Source organism: Athene cunicularia (assembly GCF_003259725.1).
Source record: "Athene cunicularia isolate RWA chromosome 28 unlocalized genomic scaffold, athCun1 chr28_part1, whole genome shotgun sequence".
NCBI classification, from domain to species: Eukaryota; Metazoa; Chordata; class Aves; order Strigiformes; family Strigidae; genus Athene; species Athene cunicularia.
The window spans coordinates 2,680,670-2,701,568 of NW_020799139.1; the positions used below are offsets into that span (position 1 = coordinate 2,680,670).

The following is a 20,899-nucleotide window of genomic DNA, read 5'->3' on the forward strand; positions in this document are numbered from 1 at the left end:
CGGACAGGCGGCAGCGCCCGGACAGGCGGCGCAACCTCCGCCTCCACCCCGCCGGCTGCGAGCCCGCAGGGTTGACCTGGGCTGGCTCCCGCCCGCGGAGCCGGTCCCTCGCAAAGAAGTGACTTGGTGAGACAGAGGCACAATCTACCGCTCAGACACGCTGGCGGCGGCTCGGGGGGCCGGTGTTTCACGGGTGTCTCGCAGAGAAACTTTAATGGCTGCAAATCAGCACAAACCATTCGAATAAATGGGAACTTGCTTCCCTCAAGGTGCTGGCATCTTGCTCAAGGTCTGTAAAGGATTTCTGGTTTACTTTTGACTAGAGAGAAGGGATGATGTAAGCTCTCAAACACATTGCATTTTCTCACTTTTTGCAGGGGGTCTCTTCCTCCAAATAGTACAAGGAGATTCCATTTTTTTGAGCTTTCAGCAGCAAATAGGTCTTCAACAAATCTGTTCAAACCTACTCACTCGGTTTATTTTTCCAAGGGGAAAGGGGACAAACAAGAGAATTAAAAATGTTAAAATACTTAAATATTATCACATTTATAGTCAGAAAAAAAATATGTAAGTCAACTGCATTGAATTTTCTATTAACTTTTAAATATTCACCTCAATATACATTTGTTCTTTAGGACACACAAGAGATAAATAATTGAGTTAACATTGCTAGATAAATCAACTCTTTTTCCTGAGTTGCAAATATTCCAGATTATAATCTTGAAGCTGCTATCCAGTAACTGCAAGTGGAAACTAAAAAGATCAAAGTGAGCAAGCAGGAGCCCACACTTGAGTACCCAGAGGCCCCACTTACTGAGACATACAGTTGCACCCCCATCATTTCAGAGCAGTAAATTAAGACTGAATGGCTCTTAAATGTAAAACCCAGCCTGGCCACAAGCGCAGAAGCTCGGAATTTTGGCTTGTGCTATGAACAACATGAGGCTGCATGATTTAAAACCACCCCCCTCAAAACCAAGCCCATTACAATTTTGGGTATCTGTGGTTTCAAATGTCTAAGTAGATTGTGGTGACTCCTCCAGCCACAGACAGGGGGTACCTAGTTCCGTTTTGGCTTCAGGGTCTTCCCTCTTCACACTGAGTACAGGGGTGGGGCTCATACTGCAGGAGTACTTGTGTCATAACAATGAACCAACCTCTCTTGCTTGGGAGATCAAGTACAACAGTCCAAACTACTCGCATACCATCCCCATTAGTGCCCGTGTGGGTGGGAGTGGACAGAAGGAATGAAGAGCTTCAGTGCTTAAACCCTGTTGGAAAACCCAATTTTTGTGAGCTGCAGACTTTGACAGCACCAGGACAACAGGTAAAGTCAGACAGCAAAGAATACTCTTTTATTGCTAGAAGCATCAACTGCTAGCCACTTGTGTGCAAGCAGACAGATGCTTTCCATGTTTCTTCCTTCTAGGCCAGGAAAACTCCTGATACAAAGGACAGGTAACAGTGGCAACACGAATCAGCTATGCAGAGTTCTTCTGCAACGGTGTGAACTTTTATTTTGCCAGAACAGCTGTTGGATTCTTGACTTTGCATGTCGCGTTGGTGACAGAATTGATCAGATTTGGTGCAGTATGGATCAGCACCATTTTTTTCTTTTTTCCAAAACCTAGCAGAATAGCAGGGTCTATTTACAAGCTTCTCTGTCAACTTCCCAAAGGAAATAGCAATGTGTGAACTAAATTTGCTCCCAGGATGGGCACTCTGTTCCAGCTACGATAAAGTTGGAATTTGATTATCTCAGATTTGAGTATATATTTCAGTGCACATGCACTTTGATCAAGAACATAAAACCTGTATCTGTAGTAAAAACTACTTTCTACGGCAGCCAGCTACAGATACGCAAAATGCACTGAATCAGATTACAGGACAAAGTACCCACGTGTGGGAGAGCACAATGTAGTATCCAACGCCCTTCAGGTTTATGAACTCTCCTCCCTCATTTACCTCACCTACCTTTATTTTAGATAGCTGCTAGCAGCTTCTGGCACTGCATCACAAGTGTAGCAGCTTATTGTTGAGACCACAAGGAGCTAAAGTGCTTGCTTTAGTGTTACAACCTTGACAGCAACATAGCTGCAACCACACCAGGTTGCCTTGGAGGGAGTTTCTGATGCTGAACTTTGAGCTTCCTGTCTGGAAGGCTGAAGGCTGAGTCTCCACTGCACACTCCACACAACGATGATCCAGGCTTGTTCTGTTCTCTCTTGCCCAATACTTGCAAATTTTATATGCATCAAGTCAAGCTGCAGCAGGATTGCTAACAATTTTGGTTTTTCTATTTTTCTTGCTGAAATAATGGGGTTTCATTAAGCCTGGTTAAGTAATTGGCTGGATTAGAAGGAACACTCCCTCCCCAAGTGTAACACTAGAAATGTATGATGCTGCTGGAGGCCTCTGAAATTATTTGCAGATACTCAGAACCTACAGAGAAGCTCTTCAGAGAGCCACTGCACTGCGCACGTTCTGAACCAACACTGTCCACACACCTTCCCACAGCACAACACACGTAGTCTCTAAGGGCAGAGTATATAAGCCAGTGGAAAACTATCACGGCTTATCTTCCAGCCACTCTAGCAATATCTGATGTAATTATAAATTCATTTGGCAGAGGAGTGTCACAAACACTTCATGCATGCAGAGAGACATATTTTAAATAAGGACTCAAAAGATCAGAAAAAGGCAAGTTTCCCTGTAGGGCTGATATTTCAGGAGTGCTTGGTACCATGCCACCTGCTGATACCACAGTGAGCCAGCTCTCCTGGAAAAGACAAGGCTCTTTAAAGAACACATCGCTAGACATTTCAGTAGCAGAAAGCACACATCATGGGGTAAGGGTACTCCAAGGAGGAGGCTACAGTGAAACAAAGACAGATGGAAATCAGTGCTTTGGTCCCCATCCAAAGGACAAGGACAGTGACTGGCCACAGCAACCCCTTTTCTAACAAGTATGCACACAGCAGCTCTGGTGCAGACAAGGATGAACAGCTTGAATTTTCCTTGCATACAAAAAAAGGGTACACCTTCATTCAAACCTACAAGAGCTTTTCGGCCTCAGTAAAAGATACTATTTTAAATAAAGGTAGTCATTCTAAAAGGTAGTCACCATGGCCATGCGCGTAGAACAACTTACAGGACTCAAACCTTGCTGAGTGGCAGAACAGCAGTATTCAATCAGGACATCTTCTAGAACAACTAGCCTAGGACTTGTAGTCAGTATCTTGACAATTTTGCAGAAGAACTTGAGTGTAAACAAAGTGCAACACTGCCCAGAAAGGGCATTCAGCTCTCAGGAGAAAGTGATGACAACTATCCTCCTTAGCTTAGATGGTGGAATTCAGGAAAGACTTAAGATTATCACAGTGCTTGAGCAACTGGTTACCTAGCTCTCCTGATCTTTGCACAGCACTGACAACTATTTTGGGCAACTACCTAGCTCTCTCCATCCAGAAGCATCAGCAAACTAAAAATAAGGATTGATCAAGGAGAAAAGTAACAGTTTGTGTGTTCCAAGATACACTCTCTCAGACACAGGTCTAGAAACAGCTGTGTTTAAAATGACATTCATAAAACTATTTTTTGTTTTGTTTCGCTTTTTAATGGCTAAGTGACCTGCCTCCCTTCATACATACTGGGGGCAGCACATGAAAGGAGAGCAACAAGCATTTTTGGAACTTGCTCACATGTGCAGGCCAGGAACAGTGTTTCTAGAAGTAATAGAGCTGAAAAATATGAAATGAGACCCTGAGATGCAGGTGAACACGGGAAAACACCCCATAATCCAGAACCCATCTGGAAGTAAAAACTAAGCAACGAATATTGAAGGGATTACAGACCAGAGCTCAGCAGGAGCTGGGCTGCTCTTGCTATCAATATAACCAACTTCTTTAAATACATGGAACAGCACAGAACACGATTTTGCAGCAGCTGGGACTGTAGAACACACCTTAAAAACTAAGCAAGAGTTTAGCACAGCATGGTGGCAGCCATGAACTGTTCAAGAACCATAAACTTTGAGAGAAATCAAGTACACAGCAAAATGCATCCTCCAACAGAGACAGGGGAGAACCTGCCTTGGTAAGAACCCTAATGCAAGGAACCCCTTTCAACAATCTTTCCTCATTCTGTCAATAATAGTCAAGATCGTTTACAGTGCACCTCCTACAAGGGAATGAGTTATTGCACAGTCTAAACAAAATGCACTAAGATGCTTGCTGCAGACACTGCTTGCTCAACATATCTTTCTAAAGCCAGGCAAAACTTAAGGAAGAGGTGCCATAAGAAAACATGCTAATAGCATTCTCTTTAATTTGCATGTGAACTTTTTTTTTTCTTTTAAACAACTGCTCTGAGTCCTTGTTTGCTGGGCAGATATAACAGGTCACTCTACTCTGTAGTTTCCGTTTCCAAGTTGGCTGTATGGCACATGTGTCCATGAAGGTGCTGGACTTGGTTTTACACTCATAAAAGCTGCTCAGAATCAGCCGTTCAGTGTTTAAACAACCCGCAGGAACTACTGAAGTCTCTGAGCCTCTCCCTCACCAAAAAGCTAAGGAAAACAGACATGGTGCAAGTCAGGGGAAGAAGGTGAAGAAAAGCACTTAAAAGGTGCACAAGAGTTAAAATTTCATTTTCTTTCTGCCTTCCTCCCCTCTACAGAGTTGCAAAGAGGAGACAGAGGAAGAGAATCAGTAGGATTCAATGGAAGGCAGAAGGTTCCTGATGGGCTCACCGATGGCTCAGTGCTGCTGTATGGGTGATGACTCGCTGCTTCACTGCTGCTTGGTTTTAAGGGATAATCTCTGTATCATCTTGTAAAGGAGACCAAAGTGCTGGAAACAGAAGGAAAGTAACCAATCATGAGTCCTTAGCAATTCTAATAAAATGACTGTGTTCTACACAGAGAGAAAACTTACTGGAAGACTTAAAACAATACTGAATGTGCAAATGCAATACCTTGTCTGGATCATCCACTAGCACTCTCATGCTGAAGACAGAGTGGGACTTGGTAAATTAGGAGGAATTATTACAATGAAGCCAGTTACTTGAAGTTATACAGAAAATAATGGCTTATAGAAATGTTTGTGCAGGCTTAAATCACCCCATTGTGAAGATGCAAACACTTGTTAAAGATTTTACATTTGCTGATGCGATTCTGTCCCTTCTGAAGGGGAGGACAAAGCTTCAGATTTCAACACATGCATGATACTGGTAACTACAGAAACACTGCTGCTAGCAGTTTTAGGAATGTAAAAATTAACCAGGCAAACACAGAGATTCCCAGTAGTTCACAATGCTTTTTCTCTTTCACCATTTCACTTAATTCTTCTTTTGATTCTGCTTTGATTAATTACATTTTGATTCGATAACAGCTACTTCAGATATTTGACAGATACAACAAGATCCAGGCTTCAAATAATTTGTAATAATAAACATAATGAAGATAGATGACAGAAATCAAAGTATGTTTTCCCTCCTGTTTATGTTGCTACATTGGATTTTTAAATGCTTATTGTTTCCTCAAACACAAACAGACAAATAACATGAAAAGACCAAAATTTAGATTGACCTAAAATGCTCCCCTTTCATTCAGGTTCTTCAGAGAACCCAGCCAGGATCAGAAACCTACCTCACAATGGCTTTGTTAACACCAAACAAAACCACTAAATTTAAGCTTGCTGGCCAAGATGTAAAGTATCACATTTCCAGGAGTATGGACACAGGATTTATTTATGGTTTCATTGAAAAAAAAAAAACAAAAAACAAAAAAACCCCAAACAAACTACACCAAACCAAAACCCTGAAGATGCATTGCTAAGCTGCATCCCAAGTTCAAATACTGGAAGGATCTCCTAACACTCTTAACTTACTACAAGCTGCAAACCTTTAACATTACAGCAGATTTTAGTTACACTGAGAAGTTTCAGTCTGAAGCTGTTACATAGCCAAAATAGCTTATCAAGTGAGCTGACAAGTTGTTCCTTGACCAAGAAAAGGAGGTCTATAAAGTAGCTGTGCATCAGAATGGCAAGAGATACTGAGATACTCAAAAACATACACATCAAAACATCCAGCCATTTTGGATTACTACTTTTTGTGGGGTGGCATTATTGTTCCAACTTTGGTGCTGGGACTGTGTGAGCACCAGTTACTTTAACTAATGCAATTTATGAGGAAAATAATACATCTGTCTCCTGCTTCACTTCTCTTACCTGCACTGCAACATAGGCAACACCAAGGTAAGCTGCAATACAGACAGCCAGAAGCAAGTCAAAGATCGCTGGCTTGACCCTGCAATCAAGAAAGAACACATGAAATTGCTACAGCAGGTACTGCCACAGAGTGAGCCAACAGCCCAACACGCCCAAGGGGATCCCATACCTGTATGCATTCATCACCTGTTTCAGCTGGTCATAGAAAACAAACTCAGGGTCCCTGTGAAAAGAACAAATTCTTCAGGTTGTACAAGGACAGCCCAGACCTCTGCATCCCAAGGAGTGCATCCAACCAGGTGATAAGCCTGACCACCCTATACACCAGTTTTGAACTGCTTTTAGTCATCAAGTCTTTCTTTTCCTACAATCAGAAGCCTAAGGACACAATTCAGAACACATGCTGTTCGGCTGTCTCAGGAGAGGCACGTGGAAGATGCTTCACTGAGTTCAAACTGCTTCAAACCCAAGCAGGTTAGACAGGATGGAAGCTGCCTTTTTGCAATTAAAGCAAGCTTTCTAGGGGATCTTAGTCTTTTCCTGCATTCAGAGAGAAACAGCACTCAGAGTGGGAAGGGTGGAACCAAAACAGTGAAAAAACAAGCTCTTCAGAGGGAGCTGCTGGGACTTGTTACTGTGCTGTGAGGAATGATAAAGAGCTTTCTCTGGGAGAACAGAGCATGAACCAAAACTGACAGGAGAGCAGAAAAGAGCAGTCACTCCCAGCTACATGCCAAGAAGCCAGCAAAGCTGCAGCTCAGAGACAAAATTCACTGGAGGGGGAAGCCAGTTTGTATGCCCTGACTGGTTCTTTCATCTCTTTTCTTACCGTTTGTCTGCCTTTACATGATGCTGTTTGACATCCTTCAGGTAGCGACCCATATAATATTCTAAGGTGTTGAGGAAGGTGCTGTCTTTATCGATCAGCTGGGCAGCCCTGGGCTGACTGCTCAGCCAGTCCATCACTGACTCTAGCTGCTCCTGCTGGATCTGCTGCAGAAGAATACCACCAAAGAAAGGGAGTCAACCACACATATGCTAAGACCAGACCTCTCTCCCAGACCCTTGATTTCTTCTTCCCACAGGTTACAGAAATGCAGTGTGCTTACCATCTGATCCGTGAAGATCTGCAGATCTGCAGGTGCTCCCTGCAAGGAAAAAACAACCCAGGCTACTGGTGAGAGCAAGCTTGGTCAGGCAGGACAAATCTGGCTAGCACTGCTTCACGGGCAGCTCTTACCTTGTCTGTTAGGTTGTAGATCACCCTTGTCAAAGCCTCAGCAATGATCCTCGTATTCCTGGTTAGTGCCTTAGTGTCTATTCGTGCCCTAAAGCAAAAGAGATTATGGACTTGTCACCGGGATCAGCTTTCTCTAAAAACCACCATTTTTCACAGTATCAAGCATAAGCCTGAACCCAGAGCCCAGCTCCTAGTGTTTTTTCACCCATCCTCTGACCATCAGAAGAGCACGAACAGTCACGAGGCCAATCTGGGTTTACAGGCTGGATTCCAGCTGCAGCCTTCCTGGAGGCCCCCCTAACCTCCTGTCCATGATGCTGTTGCGCAGGCTGTCCCGGTGGCTCTCCAGATGGGAGATGGTGAATGCTGGCAAGCGTCGGATGGCAAAACGCTCATGCTCCCATGCCAGCATGTCCTCCGCCAAGTTTATCTTCTTGTGCACCATGGAAAACTTCACCTCTGGGAACTGGCTGCCAACAACCTGAGGGAAAGCACAAGCCATCCAGGGTGTCACGCTGCATACTGCACAGTCCCATCTTGCACTGCCCAGTCCACCTAGACCCAATTTTTTGTGTTCCATAAGGTAAATACACTTCCACCTGTACAGTGAAGTTACTGCCACTAAAACTAAAAAACTGTTTTAATGTCACTACAGGGGAGCTTTTGCAAGTGCAGTGGAAAACGCAGCAGATCTAGTCTGCTTCATTTGGGACTGCGGCATGAGGATTTGTCTGCACTTCAAATCAAGTGACCATAAACAACACATGAAATATTTCAATGGCACACCCTTTCTTCACGTCTTCCTTCCTTTCTTCCTCTCTTGGGAGAGCTGCAGCTCCCCATACTAAGTCCCAAGTTCCCATCTACCTACAATGTTTTTCATTACCATCTCCAGTTCTCTCAGAAACGCATGCTGCAAGGTCCCCTCCTTGGGAGGCTTTGAGACATGGAGATGAAGGCTATTGCCTCGGCCCAGAGTATCAAGGCAGAGGACAAATGCTACGTTGTCCTGCAGCAGGCTGGAATCTGGAACAGAAAAATCCAAATCTTTATTGCTGTTTTTTGCTGGGATTTCCATCCCAAAAAAGCAAGGCCCACAACAAGGAGATTCTGACAGGAGGGCTGACATACTAGACACTTAACACAATCATATTAACAGAGGCCTTGTCACAGATGGAACATCAGCACCTCACTCACCAGTATGGTCCAAATTGTCTTCCAGCCACCGCTTGGTTCCTTGATAATTAAACTTGCCACCTCCAGATGCAAAGAACAGCAAGTTATACCTGGCCATCAAAAATGACAGTAAAGTGTTAGCGTGCTGCACTCCATGGCTATAGAACCCCTTTACTCAGCCTTAGAGGAGTGGTGAACTCACAACAGCTAGCACCTAACATTCAAGGCAAACTGCCTATTAATAAATGCTTCCTATATGCCACATACTAGGATAATGGCAGGACAGGGTAGAAGGGAGGAGTTTCAAGTGCTTCAGGATGGAATCTGCTCCCCACATCATTCCCTCCACTTGTCCCCAAGCTTGAGCAGAGCTACAGCAAAGAAACCAAAGGAAAGAGCTTGGCCATTAACAGCAGTTGAACTCAGAGGGAGACAAAACAGAGCAAAGGAAGCTAAGTACTGCTTGTAACACTCTATGGGTCTGGAGCAAAAGCCCTTTTTACCTGATCTCAGCTACACACATTCAGCCAAGAATGAGGCAGTTTCTTACCCAGCATGGGTACGTCTGTAGGTGTAGAGCCGGGAAAACAGCCTAGCTAGTTCCAGTAGCACCGAGATACCACTGCCATTGGAGTCAGCACCATGGGACAGCCACTGCAGGATGAAGCGAGACAGACAAGGTGACAACCCTACACTTACTCTGATCTACCGAAACAGTCTTCAAGTCAGCACACCACCATGCTTCGCTCATAACTGCCCCACACCTTCAAGGCCAAGAAAGAACATAGGGACAGAGGCCACATGGGGAAAAAAAAGACAGACAGGAACACACAGGCAAGAACAGAGAGCTGCAGGAAGAAAGAATACTCACTGGAGCCACTCCAAAAGAATCATAGTGGGCAACTATCACAACAGTGGGCAGGTCTTCTCCACCCAGCCCTGTGAGCCTTCCCTGCAGAGGAGAGAGATCAGGGTCACTCAGCATCACCTCTCATGTGCCTGCACAGAGGCAGCCTGACTTCCACACGCCTGCTGAGTCTGCAGCAGCCTGTGTTCCGAGGACTTCAGACACTCAGCTGTCTGAGACTCCCCTGACTTCCCGTACCAGTCCAAATGTCTGATGAAGCCCCAGTAAAAGACGGTATCCCATCAATGTTGAATCCATATACAACTCACCTCCACGCTGGGTATGAGCCAGTCATTGATAGCTTTGCTTTGAGCCCCACTGGTCACCATCTGGAAGCCATTGGCAGTTGCTGTGTGCAGCAGAACTAGAACCAAAAAAAAAAAAAAAAGTGTACCTTTATTCCCTTTGCTAACTGAGCTTTGGAAAGACCAGCTTTAAACCATTTAAGCCCTTTCAGTTTTTGCTTGTGTTTATGCACTGACACGGAATCCTGGTGACCACGCATTTTCTTTCTGACATGAAATCTTAATATTTTGAGCTGGCTAAACCAAAAACCTTTCTCCAGCAGTCCTAAAGTTACTCATGAGCAGCAGGTCAGTAAGATAGTAAAGATATTTACAGGGGAATACATAGAAGCATTGAACTGACTTGTGATCAGACAAAATCCTTCAGCTTCTAACAACACACTGTAGTCACTTAACATCTTCAGTGCTGTTCCTGACCTGAGTTTTGCTTTCTATCTTACTTGCGACAGTGTGAAGCTGAGAACTGAACACCATGCAACTGTATTTCCAAGTACAGTCAAGTAACATTCTCTCTTATACTGTGTTTTTCTTCCATTAAATCTCAAAGCACCTTAACAAAGACAGAATAAACATGAAGGCAAAAGAACACTGGTTCATGGTGCATATGACACAGTAGACTCCTCCCAGGGGTGGGATCAGGCTTGTCTTCCTCTAAAACTTCCCCCCATAAAACTTTGTTAGAACTCACCTTCTGCAGCTGAGGCAGAGCCCTGTGATGCAGAAGCAGCCCGCGTTTGTTCATAGATAGACAGCAGTTCTTCATCTTCCACTGCAAAGTAGACTGGCACAATGGTTTCCATAGCAAGCATTTCTGGCTCTATCTCCATGAATTGCTTAGGATTTAAGTGAGACACAAACTTAGCATCTGCTAAACATGCAAGAGGGCAGAAAAATTAACAACTAAAGCAGAGAGAGAAAGGTAAGTTTTAAAATTAGAATATGATTTGCAGTGCATTACAACAGGAGCTTTCAGTCCTGCAGCAACGCAAGCCTCTCTCCCTCTTAAAAACATCTCACATTGGAAGAGAAAGAGAACCTCTGTTTTTACCCTTACGACATCCTGTGGGACAGAAGAGATAGATCGTGGCAAGATGATCACCACAGCTCCAGCTGACTGGCGGAGAGCCTTCTGGTACTGCTCATAAGAGAAATCCACCAGCCGCATCATGACGCAGCGGCGGCTCAGGACGTCCGCTTCTACGGTGCGGGCTTCTGTGTTAAGCACTGCGCTCCTGGTGCCTGTGAGGAAAGCACAGCAAGATGTTTTGTAAGTCATTTCATCACGCTCCCTTTGCCTGAGCCTAGCTTCTTCTCAGAACAGTCTTGGTTAGAGTCTGATGAACTCCAGAGCAGCCAGGACCTGCAGAAAGCTGAGTTCATCTCTTCCACCTCGTCCAAGAAGGAACAGAGGTCTGTCTTTTTTCCTTTCATCCATCAGAGCAACTTCTGTGCAGCCACGTCCTGACAGGCTCCCCTTACTCCAGCACCACCACCTTCCAGTCTTCCTCCCCATCACAACCACGCAGGCTATCTCTTTATTCGCCAGCACCTAACACCCGCAGACAGCAATACATCTGGAGAATACCTGGCCTCCTGCTATGCAGCCTACTGTATCCTCCAGCTTAGCATCACGTCTGCAAACAGAGGATGCAAGCTGTGCAGAACCAACTTCATCAAAGGATGGAAGGCTACCCCGTGTCCATCCAAGGGGCTGTTCCAGTTCACGCACTGAGATGTTTCTGTGGCTGAGAAAATTACAGATGAGCCAGATGCTTCTAACTGCTCGCTCTCTCCTACTCTCAGTTTCAGCATACCAAATCCCCACAATGAAAATGCAATCCTTTGGAAGAAGAGCAGTCTGGAGGCTTGCCAGCAGCTCCAACATTCTCCAAGAGAGGACCACAAGGACATCTTGTATAGAGACATTCAAATCCGCCTTACAATTTGTAATGCTCCAAATCTCAATTCTTCTTCTATAACTCTGGCACCTACACATTGAAGACTTCATCACACTGGGACCCCACACAGCTAGGGAAGGGGCAAGGTGCTCCAGAAGGCATCTCAGCATGTGCCAAATAGGAGCATTGCTAAAGATTAGATTTAAACCTGGCTTAACTCCAACATTACTTTGGTCTCGTCAAAGGTCAAATCACCTAAACAAGAAAAATCTGTACTTCCACTGCATAGTGAGGGCAATACACCCAGAAACAGAGTTAAGGCTTGATCTAAATTCTCTACATACAGCCCCTCCGCATCAGAGAAAAACAATCCATCATGACAATACTCCCTCCACCATTCCCAAAACAATGATATGTAAACACTGCAAAGTGTGGACCCAGAGTTGTGCTCCCAGCTCAACCCTCTGACATCTAAGCAGAGCAGACCTAACAGTATTTTCAGCAAAACAAGTTGATTTTCTGTAGTTTCACTACACAGACCTGTTTAATAACAGTTCAATTACAATCTAAAGAACTCTAACAGTATTAGAGGCAGACCAAGTTTGTTTTTAAAGTGCTCTACGGCTGTTGTTGACAAAAAACTCTTCTCCCCCTGCAAGAAAAGGCTCAACAGCAATCTTTGGTCCTTTTGGAAAAGAATATGGGGATCTGGAACAACAAACAGCTTTTATCCTGAAGGACATCTGGCTTCAGAACACACATGGAACAGGAACATCAGCTACCCAAAGGGGCTGGCAAGGAACAAAGGAAACACAAAATGCACGGAGCTAGAAAGCTCCAGAAAAAGAAACAGCATAAAAAGTTAATTGCAAGCATCTTAAAAAATAACACGTGGCTTTTCAAGAGTTCACAAAAATATTCCAAAATATGTTGTGAGCACTTGTCTAGAGAGAACACTCATGCAACGAAAGTCAAAGTCAGCTGAAACACATGCCTGCTGCCCCCACTAAGCCTGCCAACAAAGATTTACCACCACATGAGAAAAAACACAGCTTAATACCCCAATGAGAGTGTCTACCTCGGATCCAGTGAGGTTCTCAGCGACAAAGATCTCAAGATGTGGACACATTTTGAGAAACTGGGAAGAACCCAGAAATAATTCCAGATATTCAGAAACCACCTGTAGTGTTTACAAAGTGTGCAGGCATAGCTGGTGTTTCATAAGTTCTACTGATGTTTGATCTTATGAAGATCTGAAAGATCTAGAGACCGAGTCTTATGGACAGTACAGAACAACTGCGGGGCTGTAACGCCAGACTGTTAACGTAAGTCTGAAACTTGGGCCACAAAACAGACAGCAGGAAGAGTCGCTCACAGACAGAACACATGACCTCATCTGGAATAAAATATCTACTGGAAAACTCAGAAACAACGCTTGATTCTGAGTTAGTGAGTACAGGAGGGTGAAGGCTGAGGGTTACAACACTTCAGTGATTTGCTGAACAGGTTGTGTTGCTGACTCAAAGACTGTGTATTGCACATTCGGCAGCCTGGAAGCAACAGAGAAGAGGAACTGGAGGTCAATTGTAACGTGAAGGAAGAATCGTAAAAGAAATGACTCTCACGTGGAGACACTGGGAGCAACAGACACTGCTGACTGAGACTGAAGAAGAGGTGAAGAGCAAAAAAAAACCAAGCCGTCACTGGAGGAGTCAAAGGCAAGAGAACAAAAGTGAGCTCACGACCAAGTTCCCCAGTATGCAAGAGGGCTGCAGCTGGGCTACTTGAAACACAGGGAGTTCAGCCCACGAGGGCCGTGCCGAGCAGGCTGCCGGCCCTGCCCCAGCTCGCAGCCCTGTCCCGTTCCGGCCGCTCGCTGCCTCCCTCGGCGGTATCAGACCTCCAGGCGGTACCAGCCATCGGGTACCTGACCTGCAGGAAGACAAAATCACAGCAAATCAAGCAGGGGCTTTCTTGTCATCAGGTTTATTGCAAAACAAATGGGCTGGAAGCCTCCTGCCAGCAGGTTGTAAGTCGTCAGGAGCTTCTCCCCAGTGCTTGGGTAGCTTTGTCCCCCTTGTATGGCAAGAGGAGGTGTTTGGGTGCTGCTCTGATTTTTCACTTGGTTAGGGAATAGAAGAGCGGGAATTTGGGGTGCAAGCTGGCCATGCCTTCTCGGCCCTACTGGGTCTCCATCTGACACAGTCAGGAATGGGGCTATTTTAGACCCAGACATTTTCAGTGGCACGGAACAGTCCTCTCAGTGCCAGGGATGCAGCCTGGCCCCAGTGAACTTCAACCTGCAGGCCCGGCACATGGGTGTCATTGTGCCACCGCCTCCCCTTCTCTGTGCCAGCAGGTATTCCGCGTGTTCTGTTAGCTCCTCAGGAGCTGATAGTGCTGCTTGACCCCTGTCACAGCCCCAGTCCTGCCGGCCCTGGTGCAAAGGTCTCCAAGCCCTGCAAAAGCCTCTCCTGGCCTCAGCCAGCCTTGCCCTCTGCCAGCCTCATGCAGCACAGCGATCTGCCTGCCCACGGACATACCCATTTCTGCTGCCAGCTGGGCTGTGTCTGTGAAGCTGCAGCAACTTGGGATCTCCTGCTACTTCAGAGAAACCAGCCAGCAAATTGACAGAGCCAGAGGCTGCAGCCAGGCAGTCACTGGCCTGCAGGCTCAGGGGAGAGGAGGCATGGCATTCAGAGAGGCCAGAGCAGCTGTGCTCAGCCCTGGGGCAGCAGGGGGAATCCATATGTGACTGCTGTGAGCCCAGGCTCCTGCAGTCCTCAGGTACCGTCTCTGCTGTTTGATGCTGCCCAGTTCACAGGGAGGTGGAGACCCTCAAAATATTTCCATGGCAGAATATGGGCAACTCCCTTCTCCAAATGTGGTAGCACTTGGAGCAAACATGCTAGGGTCAGACCCCTCCATGCCTTTCCCCAGCTGTGCTGAACTTCAGAGTGGCTTGGGGCATGCTCCACCCCACTCCTGCCTCCAGGTGATGACTGTTCTAGTCTGTTGAAGTGATTCTTGCAAATCTGTTTTCTTGCAAACACTGTTTTTGGAAAGTTTTCTGGAAGGATGCAGCCTTTTGGCCCAAAGAGGAAGAGGAAACAATTCCTGCTGCTTCTGTTCAGGTGTAAGCCAAAGCCCACTGGAAACAATTGAATGCCAAGCCATCTAGAAGCTGCTGTCCAACCTTCCAGTGCACACCGCAGTGGGCACCTCCTACTGTGTGGGGACCTTAGAACTTGGCAGATTTTCTGGAGTATGACCTACCTCTCTGGGAGGCTGCAGCACTGCGAACCCTCTGCTGTACAGGCGTATGTTACCGAAGAGGTTCAGCCAGATGGGAGCAGGTAGCTCTGCCATGCAAGATGGCACCAGACTCCCTAGTCACCTCCTTCTGCCCATGGTGGCGCCAGGGTTGTCGCTGCAGGTGCAGCCCCATGCCCAGGGGCATGGCAGGGCTCTTAATTCTTGCTGCCAGGCTGTAAGCAGTGTCACAGCATTCGTCCAGGCGCAGTGCCCAGCCTCTGCACTCTGGTGAGGGATTGGGCTGCTGCTGCAGCCCGCTGCCGTCCTGTGGCTGGTTTGTGCTGTGCTACGGGTGGGCACTTGGTTCCTGGCCAGGAGCCTCCGAGCTGCCCCACAGATGTACACACTTGCACTTGCAAGACTTCAGGCCTGCATCCTTTCCCAGCAGTCATGCCCATCACAGCAGTTCCCAGAAGACTGTAAACTGCAGGAGAAGACTCAAGTATCGCTTCCAGCCCTGCATGACATGCAGTGGCAGCACTGCCAGCCTAGCCTGATCCCAAGGGGTTGGGGAGCAGTCTGGTTGTCTATTTGTCACTGTGCCCTGGGGCAAAACACCTTCATCTGGGCAGGTACAGCATCTATATACATGCACACACAGAGCAGGGTCCACTTATAACCTAGGCACAGCAGTTGTCTCAACAGAGCATCAGTCTCAAAATGTGCCTGTGCCCTTTACTCCCATCCTAAGAGCAATGCCTGCCCCCATGCTGCACCCACCCTGAAGCAACATCCTGGTCTGAAGGGACCAAAAAGCCTGGCCACAGTTTACAACTGGCATGGGGCTGCACCTTGTCAGCCTGAGCTGCATGTAGGCTACAGTTCTGCCAGGCCAGGACCAGCAGCATGAGGTCCTGGAGGGCTGTCTGGCCTTTCTTACTCCCCATGGCCTCTCAGAGGCTGGGGAGATTGCTCATCATGCTGGAGTTGCTGGAGAGAGGCGCTCTGGGCCGCGCATTCAGTGCTACAGAGCTGCGGAAGCTCTCCCGGTAGCGCAGGGAGCTCTCCGTGGATGAGCCAGAGTTGATGTCTGTGATGACCACGCAGTTCCCAGGCTTGCAAAGCCCAACGCTGACACAACAGCAGCACAGCAGGCTTCCCACAGCACGACGCACCTCCACGCTCCGCAGGGAGTAAATGACAGGATTAATGCTTGAGTTAAGCATGGCCAGAGCCAAGGTCCAGTCCAGGCTGTGGAGGTATTTGCAGGTCTGGGTCTCACAGAAGACGTCAAAGAGCAACAGGACAAAGAGAGGGCTCCAGCAGATGATGAAGGCACCAAGGATAATCAACACAGTCTTGAGCAAGCGCAGGGACCGTTTGCGGCTGTGCCGAGAACTGGATTGTTTAGAACTGGCCTGGACCAGCTGGAAGATGGAGATGTAGAGGCCGATGATCCCCAGGAGGATGATGCTGAACATGACTACAGAGAAAAGGATGTAGTTCTTGGAGTAGAGAGGCAGGAGGACAGAGCAGGCATTGAAGTCGCACAGACAGTTCCAGCCCAGCAGTGGAAGGAGTCCGATGATGAAGGCCAGCAGCCAGCAGGAAATGATCAGGCTGCGTAAGCGCAGGGTCTTGCTGGCTTCATTCTCAGCAATCGGCCTTACCATGGCACTGTAGCGCTCAATGGCAGTCACAAGCAAGCTGAAGGTGGAGGCAGCCAGCGCAATGAAGAGGATTCCTTCCCGCAGGAACCAAAGCTGAGGTGAAAGCTGGAAGGTCTTCTTGCCCGAGAGACAGAGATTAGAAAGGTAAGCAATTCCTGCAAGCAGGTCACTCACAGTGATGCTGGCAATGCAGGAGTAGACCCAGCGGCGGGCTCGCAGACACCGCAGGATGGCCAGCAGCACAAGCAGGTTCTCCAGGATGATGATGCAGCTGATGATGGCAAAGGCCGTGCGGATGAGACCCATGCCCTCATCCCCAGACTGCCGGTTGGTCAGCTTGCCTGTAAAATTGTAGTGCTGCAGGATGATGTTCACATTCCTCATGGCAGCCAGCTGCAGGCAGGAACCTTTCCTGTCGAGCAGATCAAGTCTGAGCTCAGGATATTGAGCAGAGCCCACTGGAAGGGGAAGGGAGCGATTCACCAGCCAGCTCAGCTCTGGACCATCCATCTTCTGAGCCTAGGTCAGCAGCCGAGGGATGCACGATGGATCAAGGGCTGAGGTGGGTTTTGGAGCAGAGCAGATGCCTGTTTGAGGGCTGGAGAGAGCCGTGAGACTGACACACAGGACCAGTGCTGATCCCAGCAGTCCTACCCAGTGTGGAGATGAGAGTTAGAGACCTGTCTGCCAGCCCCGTGGCACTGAAAGAGCAAGGGGAGAAGAGGGTGAGGTGTTTTGTAAGTCCACACACGAGCATGGGCTTCCTGTTGTTTAATAAAGTTTCCTGTTGTGACCTAGAGTATTGACATGGTTTCCAACAGCTGTCATAATTTCTCAGTAAGTGTCTGGCTGTTCTCAGCTTTGCTGTGGTTGTGAATGTGGGACATGAATGAAAGAATGTGTCAGGCCCCCCTTTGAGTCAAGGCAGGCTCCCACCTTGATGGGTAGGGTCTGTTGGGCTGCACCCAGTAAGAGCACCCAGACAGCCTGAGATAGTACGTGCTTTGCCTTGTGTGGCATTAAATTCACCCCTGAGCCTGGCAGAAAGCAACTGCCTCTTCATCAACTGCCCTGTTACCACCCATGCTCAGATACACCCTCCTCCAGGAGGAAGCTCCATGCTCTCACCTCTCTGGGCTCCTCTGTGGGCCCAGCTCCTGCCAGTGTCTCAGGACGCATCCATCCAAGTCCTGCCCTGTCCATGCAGCAAGCCCAGGCACCTGTGTGTCTGGAGCTAGGGCTCAGCTCCACCCAGTTCAAAGGAAGCCAGCTGGTCAAAGCCCTGTACGTGCCCTGATGCTGCACTGTCCACCTTCATCTCTCCAAGCACTTGCTAGACATGGGTCAGGATCTTCCCACTGTCTGGGTCACAGCCAGGGAAACGGAGGCACAAAGCTGTGGCCTCTTGCCTGGCCAATATTGCAGAAGGCTCAAGGGGCTGCACTGAGACCAGAACCCAGGAATCCTGACACAATTGTAATGTTAACGTCTATCACTGACCTGTTCCCCGTGTCTGCAAAACGTGACTGGAGAGAAAGTCTTGCAGTGTGCTATTCCCAACCCTGGCTGTTTAATTTGCCTTATGACTCACCTGTCATGACTGGCTTGAGGCTCTTGCTGCCAGAGGGAGTTCAGCAGCTAGCACTGCTCTCCAGCTGCTTGTCTCAGGCCCAGCACAGAGTAGGTAATGGGGAGGGCTCCTTGTGCAAAATAAATGAGTCTTCTACCTACCAAAGTGGAAAAAGGGAAGTTACAACATCAACCACATTTCTGTGCGGGACGGACCCCACCCAAAACAGCTGCAAAGAGGCATAGAGAAAAGAAAGACAGAGCACCTTTGAACTCAGGATCAGAGCAGAAGCTGTGCTCTGCTTTCACCTGCGTTCTCACTCCGTACTGGCACAAAGCCATGGAGAGGTCCCAGGTTGACAGCAAAGAGTGGTGATTTCTTCCGTCAGCATGGCAAGCAGGGAGGTGTTCTGGGGGTCCATCCACTGCTTGATGAGTGGAAAGATCCTAGGCTGGATCGCAGCATAGACAAAGGAAAATGCAAAGGAAGTTCCTGCTGCAGGAAGTCATGTGCAAGCAAGAGTGGTTTTCATAAAAAGTTGGGGGCTCCATCCTCCACATTCACCCTTTCAACTGGTGTTTTGGGCTTTTCTATCAGCAGCATGGAAAGAAACTCACGCTGATAAAGTCAGCAGATGACCCCAAGATTGAAGGAGCGGAAATCAGCAGGAAGGCTGGGCCATGGTGCAGCTCAATCCAGAGGAGTGCAAGGTTGCACATTCAGCACAAGGAGCACACTCCCAAGTGGGCTGGGATGCTCCTGGCACAGCACTGGAATCAAAAGGGTCAACGTGATTCTTGCACATCATCCCCTCTTTCTTCTTGCTTCAGGCTGAGCCTCCAGCTAGTGTGTCTGCTCAGGGCAGAACTGGTGGGGCATCCCTAAAAGATCAGAGGATGAAGAAACTCTCCATGTAAGGGACTATAAGTAGCTTTGCAAATAACTGGCAGCAGCATGTGAGCAGTCTCAGGGAAGAGGTAGCTGATAGGAATGAGCTCTTTGTCAGGGAGATCTGCAGAGAGTGTGGGGCAGGTCGGAGGCAAATGCTTTTGACTGCAGGAGTGCTTGCCGCAGATAAGCAGCTGGGAGAGCTCAACACACTCATCCATGGGGTGCCAGGTTCTCTGGACCAGGAAAATATCGCTACTGCCCCTTCCACATCAGATGCTGACTAAAAGGCAGGGTTGAGCGCTGTTCCGGTGAGACAAAACCTTGTTCCTTACTCTGTCCTAGCACGTGGCTTGTTTGGCGTTTCCATAGTAGAGAGGACGGGGTACCTGTGAGGCACGGCTCGCTTTTGCAGCATGTCCTGAGGAGGACTGGCTCATGAAAGTTGCCTGAGCTGCGTCCCAGCCCTTGCTGCTGCCCTTACAGCACCCTCTCACTTCTGCCCCCCAACAGCCTGCCGAGCTCCTGCCTCAAGACAGTCACACCTCAAACACTGCTCCCACCCCATGGCAAGTCAGGCCACGGTCCCACAGCCTGGCGGACTTGGGTCCCCTCCACTCCATGCAATCAGCTCAGCAGGGTGGGGCCCCACACCCCCCTCAGAGCTGCTGCCGCCCGACCCGAGGCAGGGGGTTCCCAGCTCCGTGGCTGGGGGCAAACAGGGCTCCCCCTCATCTGGACACCCGCACGAGGGAGAGTTCCTCTTCTGCAGGGCTCCCCGTTGCTATCTGCACAGACACAGGCTGAGCTTTATCTTGGTACTTCTCTTTTGCTGCCGTTTCAGTTCAGATGTTCTTTCTGTGAAATGAAGGGGTATGGGGGAGGAACACCCCACCCTGAAACACTTCTCATCTCTTTCCTTCAGATCAAGACCACAATCTGCTTGAAACTGCCTGATAGCTGCTGAGTGTTGGGCTTGGAAAGACGAGGAGAGATACAGGGGCCAGCTGAAGCCCTCTGAACCCTCTGCCAGCCCCATGGCCATAGCGGGTTTCACAGATGCCGAGGTGAGGCACCTGAGCAGCAGAAGCCCTGGAACCCTCCAGAGCCCACCCCTACCGAGGCCAGCAGGAAGGCAGAAGCACCTCAGCCCCAGAGGGAAGAGTTTGTCTGCAGTCTGGGACACCCACAGAGGAGCAGCCCAGAAGCAGCCTGGAGCCTGGCTCCCTAGGTTTGTGGCCACTCCTGCCCTGAGACCGCTGGGTCCTGGGAGGGCATCCAGCTCCAGGTTGTGGGCGACCATGAGCAGCTGTGGGAGAAAGACAGCATTACAAATGCAAGATAAAATATCGATGATTTCTGTTGAGGTTTTCCTGCTGTGCTGCTGCACAGTTCTGATTAAAACTTGTATTTTCAGACATTCTGATTAAAAAAAATCCCTGGGTGAATTTCTGTGGAGAGCTCTGCCTGGTGGGCCTAGCCAGGCAAGCCCCAGGCTGGCGGGGTCATGAACAGCTGGCATCTCCATCTCTGTCCCATGAGGCTCCCTCCCCACCTCCCCACCCACCCATCCTGTCCCGGCCATGTGGCCCCAGCACAGCCCAACATCAGCTAAAGCATCCAGTTGCCTGCAGGTGTTTTTCTGCCCCAGGAAGGGTGGAGTTGTGCTGGTTTAAAAATGACTGATTGCTCCTGGCAGTTGGTTGGTTGCATTTCCTAGCTTTGGTCTCTTCTGCTGTGCAGCAGCAGGCAGTCATCTT

At 48.3% G+C, this 20,899-nt stretch overlaps 3 protein-coding genes across 6 annotated transcripts in view; all 3 read right to left on the reverse strand.

Moving 5' to 3' along the window:
• LOC113489319 (activated RNA polymerase II transcriptional coactivator p15-like) overlaps positions 1-838 on the reverse strand; it is a 4,211-nt gene extending 3,373 nt beyond the window's left edge. Inside the window, exon 1 of the mRNA XM_026864932.1 lies at positions 815-838. Coding sequence (XP_026720733.1) covers positions 815-838 — 24 coding nt within the window. The remainder of the gene's footprint in view (positions 1-814) is intronic.
• On the reverse strand, positions 458-19,863 carry NCLN (nicalin). Of its 4 annotated transcripts, none has more exons than XM_026864970.1 (17): positions 19,860-19,863; positions 14,548-14,550; positions 10,907-11,097; positions 10,547-10,691; positions 9,823-9,917; positions 9,518-9,598; positions 9,197-9,300; positions 8,668-8,756; positions 8,357-8,496; positions 7,773-7,951; positions 7,471-7,558; positions 7,340-7,378; positions 7,060-7,223; positions 6,400-6,453; positions 6,231-6,309; positions 4,751-4,850; positions 458-1,271 (listed from the first exon to the last, which is right to left on the reverse strand). In XM_026864970.1, the coding sequence occupies exons 3-16, from the start codon at positions 11,024-11,026 to the stop codon at positions 4,791-4,793; spliced, it is 1,437 nt and encodes a 478-aa protein (XP_026720771.1). In that variant the 5' UTR covers positions 11,027-11,097; positions 14,548-14,550; positions 19,860-19,863; the 3' UTR covers positions 458-1,271; positions 4,751-4,790. The 4 variants fall into 4 exon arrangements, with proteins under 4 accessions (XP_026720771.1, XP_026720770.1, XP_026720768.1 ...); XM_026864969.1 differs by having other exon boundaries at positions 458-4,567; XM_026864967.1 differs by lacking the exon at positions 4,751-4,850.
• On the reverse strand, positions 15,887-17,191 carry S1PR4 (sphingosine-1-phosphate receptor 4). Its single transcript, XM_026864972.1, has one exon. It carries the CDS (start codon positions 17,189-17,191, stop codon positions 15,965-15,967), a length of 1,227 nt encoding a protein of 408 aa, XP_026720773.1. The 3' UTR covers positions 15,887-15,964.
• Positions 19,864-20,899: the final 1,036 nt, after the last annotated feature.